Source organism: Pteropus alecto, unplaced genomic scaffold (genome assembly GCF_000325575.1).
Source record: "Pteropus alecto unplaced genomic scaffold, ASM32557v1 scaffold92, whole genome shotgun sequence".
NCBI classification, from domain to species: Eukaryota; Metazoa; Chordata; class Mammalia; order Chiroptera; family Pteropodidae; genus Pteropus; species Pteropus alecto.
In genome coordinates, this window is record NW_006432447.1 from 8,906,125 (window position 1) to 8,913,544 (window position 7,420).

General features: G+C 47.5%; 1 protein-coding gene and 1 long non-coding RNA gene across 3 annotated transcripts; one reads left to right on the forward strand and one right to left on the reverse strand.

The window, feature by feature from the left end:
* Positions 1–646: 646 nt before the first annotated feature.
* On the reverse strand, positions 647–3,363 carry NUDT16 (nudix hydrolase 16). The gene is made up of 3 exons (XM_015585754.2): positions 3,075–3,363; positions 2,814–3,039; positions 647–2,036 (listed from the first exon to the last, which is right to left on the reverse strand). The coding sequence occupies exons 1-3, from the start codon at positions 3,245–3,247 to the stop codon at positions 1,875–1,877; spliced, it is 561 nt and encodes a 186-aa protein (XP_015441240.1). The 5' UTR covers positions 3,248–3,363; the 3' UTR covers positions 647–1,874.
* A 1-nt stretch (position 3,364) lies between these two features.
* On the forward strand, positions 3,365–7,012 carry LOC112475956. Of its 2 annotated transcripts, none has more exons than XR_003044934.1 (2): positions 3,365–3,499; positions 5,133–7,012. It is a non-coding gene; the product is annotated as an uncharacterized LOC112475956 (long non-coding RNA). The 2 variants fall into 2 exon arrangements; XR_003044933.1 differs by lacking the exon at positions 3,365–3,499 and adding an exon at positions 3,520–3,579.
* The last annotated feature ends 408 nt before the right edge of the window (positions 7,013–7,420 follow it).

Below are 7,420 nucleotides of genomic sequence, written 5' to 3' on the forward strand. Positions count from 1 at the left end.
ACCTTGATTTTGTCACCTCCAAAAGCTGCCTTCCCCCAGCTTTCTTTCCATCCCCACTTGGAATAACTTGAGTCGCAAGCTGAAAAGTCTTTTCACTCACCTCACCTCCACAAACCAGTCCTGTCAACCTCTACTACCTTTCTCAAATGCATTCACTTCTATCTCCGCTGGCCCCGATCACCACCATCTCCCCCACAAATGCATGTGCCAGCCTCCCACTCACTTCTCCTATCCCCTTCGAGTCCAGGCTCCACCCAACACTAGGCCCCCGACCATGACCATTAAGGCTCTGTACCAGCTGCCTCCTGCCGGCCTCGCCAGCTTCATCTCCCCTTGCTCACTCTGGTCTAATTGTACTGGCCTTCTTCCATTCAGACCATGCTCTGGTAAATTAAAGATGGCTGCAAATTCTCTGCTTACCAACCCCTGCCCTCCCAATTGGAATGGAGTCTAATGGCCCAACCCTTGTTTTTGGGGTAATTTGCCAAGATTCTTTCTCAGGGCCTTAACACATGCTACTCCCTGGAATACCTAGACTACTGTTCCCACACTCCTACCTTGGTACTTCCTTCTCATCCCCCAGCTTAAATGCTCTTCAGAGAAGGCTCTTCTAGACCAACCTCAACTAAAAGTAAAACATATCAAGGTGAGACCTATATCAATCCTTTATTTCCTTAACACTGACATAAATGACACAAGTAAATAGGCATCATAATTAAAATTATTAATCTTATCTCCCTCACTAGAGCAGGGGTTGGTAACCTATGGCCTATAGGCTGGCCATCTCCTTTTAAAAATAGTTTTATTGGAAAACATCCACATTCATTTATTCGTGTATTGTCTATTACTACTTTTGACATGGCAGAGTTGAATAGCTGCTACCTAGACCAGGTGGCCCAACAAAGCCTGAAATATTTACCATTTGGCCCCTAAAAGCTTCTCAACGCCAAGGAGAACAAGGCCGATGGCTCACTCATCCCTAGGTTTTTAAAACCTCCTCAGAATGTTTGCTGAAAGGATTGCAGGGCCACGAAGCTCAGCTATAAGCTCTTCTTTACTGAGAGGCTCGTTTTTTCAGAGCAGGGCTAGACCAGGGCTGGGCCAATTCTCTTCTAATGTCTCCAGAATCTACGAGGTCCCAAAGATGAGAGCCCTGGAGGAGATGCACCAGAACTCAGAATTCTCAAGTCCAAGGTCAGTCCAGGGAGACCAAGCCATTTCCTCACCCCTTTTGCTCAGTTTTGAAGACAGCAAGGGGTTGGTTAGGACCCTCTACCACCTTTCAGGGGTGTAGTGCTTTGGGCAATTCTCAAGCAAGGATGCAACCACTTTCAGAGGGGAAAAAGGATTTTTTTGTTTCTCTGTCCTCCCCAACAAGACTGGGCTGGGCTAGACCCTGGAGAACAGCCATATAGGAGGTATGGGAAAAGACCCTCTCCTGGTTGAGAATCTCCTCCCCAGCAAGGAGATGGGTATGGTGACAAGGTAGGTCCCACATATGCCACTTCCTGGTTAGAGTAAACTTTGGAGGTCAGGGAGGCGTCAGCTTGTATATGGGCAGAGAATGTACATTCACATGTCTGGGGCTTGCCAGGCTGCGTGTATGCAAATGTAGGGGGGAGAAAGCGGGCTCTGAGAATTTGCCAGGACCCCTGAGATGAGCTGCAGATTTTTGCCCCTGATGCCATGAGTTGCTGGGGCCCCTCTGCTCGGAACATATTGCACATACTTCTCCTTTTAATCTGCTACCACTTATCAGGGCCAGGCCCAGCAGAGAAAACATTCCCTTTGCCCTCCCTCCCTCCCAAATACAAAGGTCCTGAGCTCAGGTCCCATGGGTCCTTGGAGGGATCCTCTAGTGGAGAGCTGAGATCTTAAAGCCTCAAGACAGAGCCAGATTTCAGCAGTCCCAAGTCCTGGAGGGCTTCCAGCAGCTGCTCCCGTGCAGTTCCAATAAAGGTATTCTCCAGGAAGGCAGGCAGGCCTCCCACACCATCCCGCAGGGTATACAGGGGCACCCGCACCAGGCCCAGCACCTGTGAAAGGAGGAAGACAGGAGACATTGGGAACCCAGGTAGCTCATCTCAGTCAGATCTTTCTAAATCAGACACCTCACCCCTGATCAGTCCAGCAAACCAGGCCTGAGGACTCATGTCTCAATAAAGCCTAGCAGGCCCAGCTTTCTGAGACAAATGACCCAAGTCAGGCTATCCAGCTCTATAAATGCTGTTTCTCACACCACGAAACCTTCAGTGGCTCCTGCCTCCAGATGCCTGCTTGGCCCTACCCCACTACTTCTCAAAATGTGGTACCTAGACCAGACATGTCGGTCCCATTTAGAAACTTCTGAAAATTGCAGATTTGCATGTCTTTTCCTCCATTCCCCACTGAACCAGCAATTCTGGGAGTAAGGCCAGTAAGCACTGTTTTAACAAGCTTTCCAGATGATTCTGATACCTGCCAAAGTTTGAGAACCATCTCCATGCTCCATCTGTCCCCTTACTTCCCTAGCCTAAATCCTAAGGTTTCCCCACAAAGTACCAGGCCACATCTCTTATCCAAGAAAATAGGTCTAGGGTGCACTGCCTAGACATTATCAATGGGGAGCAGAAGAGAGGCTTGGATGGGTGTGTTCTAGAAAGTTGGCTGCAGAGGCCAGTAAAGGGGGAAAAAGGGAGAGACCTTCGCAGGGAGATCAGGTTGGCTGCAGTCACTCAGATGAAAGACCAACCCTTCAACTACACCAGGAAATTGAGGGAGAGGCTTTCAGGGGGAGGGAGGACATGGGGGTGGGGTTCCCAGGCTGGCCCCACCTCCAGCCCGTGGTCCTTGGCGTGCGGTGCGCCAATCTCCACTGCAGCCAGCTGCTCCAGCGTCAGACGCTTGACATAGAAGTGGGTGACGACGTGCCGATCGGACACTGTACGCGAGCTACGGTGGTCGGCGCGCTCCACGCGGAAGGCGGCCGCAGCGTCGCCCAGCTCCTCGCCCAGCTCTGAAGCGCATCTGCATCTGCGGGAAAAGGGAGCGGGGATTGCCCTGGGCTCCGGAGGTCGGCACCCGGGGGAGGTCGCAGGGCGGGGAGAGGTCGGCCGCGCTCCCTCCTCACCAGGACGGCGTAACGCAGCGGGATGCGGCCGAAGAGCAGCCCGGGGTCCGGCGCGTAGAGCAGCGCGTGGCACGCGTGCCGCCAGTTAGGTCCCAGCTCCAGGGACTCCTCCAAGTCCAGCTTGCGGACCCCAGCCATGGCCGGACACTCTCCCCACTGTTGTCCCGAAGGTCCACGTGGGCAGGCTAGCGGGCCTCACCCTGGACCAATCCGAGCCTGGGTGGGGCGGCCAGGACCAATCCCTGCAGCGCCCAGGGGCGGGATCTAGGCGAAGTTAGGTGGGGCGAAGCCGTTGGCTCTGGGACGCTAGGGAAACCGAAACCTTCCTCTGGATTGGGTCTCCGCCGGCGTCTGGCCGAAAGTGTATCCGGGTCCAGGACGCGGAGGGAGGTGGGTAAATAATGCTTACATCACAGTCCAGCACCTGTGGGACTTCCTGAGCGGGTCTGAAGCGTGGGGCACACCAAAGGGTTTGTAGTCCGAGCAGGACTTAATTAGAGATGAATCCTGGGAGCCAGAGGAACCATAGGGGTAGTTCAGGAAACTCTATCTGGTTTGGTCTGGTTGGTACAGGAGGCACAGGGGCTGCGTTGGGGGTTAGGAAAGAAGTGAGGCGGAGTTGGCTTTAGAGACATGGCCTATCCTAGGGCGATGGGGATGGAGAGGAGCGATGGGTGGTGTATCAGCTGTCCTGAGTGGTGGGATTGAGGGGACTCATGGCTGATTGAACGTTGGCGGAGAATTGTGCTAGAATGAGGTCAGAGTTTCTGGTCTGGGTGGATGATGGTGTCATTTTTTGAGATGGGGGTCGTAGGAAGGGGTGGTTATTGTAACTGTAGGTCTAGTCTGGGATTGGAGGTAGTGATAAGCAGTGGATAGGATAGCTAAGATCAATGACATTTTCCAAGGAAGGGTAAGAGGAAAGAAAGAGCTGTGGGTGAAACCCCGTGGGCACAGGAAGGAGAGTGAGGAAGGTTCAGAAGTAGAAGACGTGCCCCGGGCTTCCTGGACTTTACCCGCACCCACCTGTAGATCATTGAGCTGCGAAGGAAGATAGGGAGCAGCCCACCCCCAGGGCAGGGAGAGCTACACAGGGCCTGGTGCTGAGGAACAGGGATTCAGGATCCGTCACCACAGGCCAGTCCTTCCACACCTTTCTGAGGCCTTACACTCTGCAGATTGCATCTACATCAAGAGTCAGTATTTATTGCACAAGAGAAAGGAGGAGGAAGCTCCTTGAGAGGGCCTGGGCTTAAAGTGACAGCATGGGATAGGAAAGAGCCCGAAAACCCATTCAGACACAGGCTCATGACCTTAGCCAGCCATTTAAGTCTCACGTCTCCAGTTACGCATCTGTTAAATGGATATACCAACCTATTTAGGGATATTGAGAGGTTAAAGTACTTAGAATAGTGCCTGCCCCACATAAATTTAGCCATCCTTGGAGTTGGGAGTGGGGCAGAGTGCTGTGTCTTATTTTAAAGACCTGCCAGTTGGAACTCAGCCACACTCATATCGGGCCTCAGCATCCCAAGGGGAGAGCGAGATGTCCCTGGCATCTTTCCTAGCTTATTCTTCTGAGTAAAATGGCAGGGACAGTGTCTGTCTACTAACACCAGGCAACTGGATCAAGGTGATGAGACTGTAGGTGTGACTCATTATCCCATTAGAGTTCTAGGGGACTTGGAAATGGTTAAACATTAGAATCACCTTGCAAAAAGCTCATAAAAACTGCCAGTTCCAGGGTTCTGCCCCAGACCCACTGAATCAATCTCTGGCGGTGATGCTGAGGCTTAGGTGGTTTTTACATGTGTTTCAGCTCACTCTAATATGCAACCAGGGCTGAGAATCAGTGCCTTAACCCTTACCCCTAATACTCAAAAGGCGACTTGGTTTTTCTCCTAGATTGGCTTCCTTGAAGGATTTAGGGCCAAAAGTGCCCTTTTCAGAGCTTCAGGCTGTTGTATTTTGCCTTCCTGGTTGCTTGAGGAGGCTTTAAAAAATGTATTCTGTTTTTTCTAAGGCAACGTGGATAACTCTGAAACCAAGGCAACAGCTATCCAAGAATTAATGACTTTGGAGACCTGAGCTTTATCAGGATGAATGAATATGGAAGTCCTCAAGCCTCCCCAACTTTGCCTCCCTTTCCACACTGCTCTCTGCCTCTGCCAGGAGAGCCCAGCCTCCACACCTCCCTCCTCCCTTTCCCCATCCCACCATCCTAAGGCAGATTGCCCAGGTTGAAGGCCGGAGGTAAATAGCTGAGCAATGCCATATGTGCCTCAAGAGCATGGTTTTGAGTACCAAGTTCTTAATGGTACTCAAAACTAAAAATAAGTCAGTGGTTCACCTCAGAGGTTACTAGGGAACGAATTCGTTATTTTAAAAACAATGAGGAAAAGAATCAAGCATTTATTCTGTCTTTTTTACATGGGCTCCTCAGGGCTACCAAATAGTTGATGGGGGAAGTATCTCTCTGTAGAGTATTTCAGTTAATCGAAGACAGAGGCAATCAAAATTTCATCATTTTTATTATTTTTAAACTTTAAAGGCTTAATAGATCCTAAGGATTGATCATCAATGGCTGCTAATATCACTAAAAGAAAACCAGCTATTTTATGCCTCATGATGGAAGAACACACCACTTCCTATGAAGTATTCTTGCTAAAAAATAGAATTTGAATCTGGATGTGACTACCATTTTATAAGAAATGCAAAAGAACATCTTTAAATATTCGGAAGAAGCTTGAATGACCCATGTGATAGTGGATCAAGTTGGAGATATCAGTCTGAATTTGTGTTTAACTTAATTCAGATACAGATGGTTACACATAAAAAAAAAATATATATATATATATATCTCTTAAGACACTGTACATGTATATTTCTTTGCCCTGTCACCTGAAGGGACCTAAAAGGAATGATACCCCAGTATCAATAAGCATACCCACTGCCCAGATCTTGATTTCTAATACCATTTTCCAGTAAAACAAACAAACAAACAAAAATTCCTTGGAAGAATGGCCGATTCAAGCACTGGAGCAGGAAATATACAGGATGAAAACATGATGAGACTGGAGCATCTTGTGATTCCAGAAAGTAAGGAAGTATACCTAATGGGAAAAAAAGTATTGATGGGAGCATGTGAAAGGAACAGGGACACAGGAGCCTACTGAGTGAGTTCTCAATGGCCAAAGCCGAAACAGTTTGAGCAAAAAATTAATAATAAAGTTATATTAGATCATAACTTAAAGTATAAAATATCTACAGGTTCCTACTGATATAAATAATGAATAAAGAAATAAGTGGGTGAGAAGAGACAATTCTCCCATGCAGAAAAGTTTGAAATAACGTAGATACTCTGCCCTCAAGGAGGTAAAGCATAGCTGTTAACCCCTTAGTGTGGGTTGTGAATAGTGACTTCCTTCCAAAGAGGACAATATGGAAAGAGGTGTATGTGTATGTGTTTGGGGGTAGCGGGGCACGATTTGTAACTTTGTGGGGGAATCTGACAAACATTACTTTAGCCAGGTGACCAAGGTCAACATCAACAGTAATAAGTCATGTTGATAGTATATGTACCCTTGATATGATGTAATGAATAGGGTACTTAACTATATTTGTGGTCTTCCTCCCAAAATGACGTAACCCCAGTTCAATCATGAAAAAAAAGCATTACGTAAATTCTAAAAGAGAGACATTCTAAAAAATACCTGACCAGCATCCCTCAAAACTATTAAGGTGAGCAAACACAAGGAAAGCCTAAGAAACTGTCACAACAAAGAGGACCCTAAGGAGTCATGACTAAATGTAATGCAGTATCCCGGGTGGGATCCTGGGTCAGAGAAAGGACTTCAGATAAAAGCCAAGGAAATCTGAATAAAATATGGACTTCGATTAATAGTAATGTATCAATTTTGGTCCATTATTGTAACAAATAATGCCGTACTAATGTAAGATGTTAATAACAGGGGAAGCTGGGTGGGGTCTATGGGAACTCTGTACTTCAGTGTGTTTCTATAAATCTAAGCCTTCTAAAAAAAGTTTATTTGTAAAAAATCAGGAAGATGCAATAGGTAAAATCTAGACTGAAGGAAACTTTACAAGACAAATGACTCGGTTTCTTCAATAAATGAGTTACAAGGGGAAAATAGATATGGAGGCAAAATCTATACATTAAAAGAGATTGAGGAGACATATCATTTGAAGCGATTGGGCTTTATTTGGATCCCAATTTGAAGAAAGAGAAAAAGTAAGACAGTGGGGGAAATGTAAATGTCGACTGGATATTTGATATATGGAAATTATAAT

Coding starts and splice junctions, on each gene's coding strand:
- NUDT16 (XM_015585754.2), bottom strand. CDS start 3,247: ATGGCTGGGGTCCGCAAGCTGGACTTGGAGGAGTCCCTGGAGCTGGGA. Junction 3,040..3,074: donor GGCCGACCTCTCCCCGCCCT/GCGACCTCCCCC, acceptor TCCGGAGCCCAG/GGCAATCCCCGCTCCCTTTT. Junction 2,037..2,813: donor CCAAGGACCACGGGCTGGAG/GTGGGGCCAGCC, acceptor CTCCTTTCACAG/GTGCTGGGCCTGGTGCGGGT.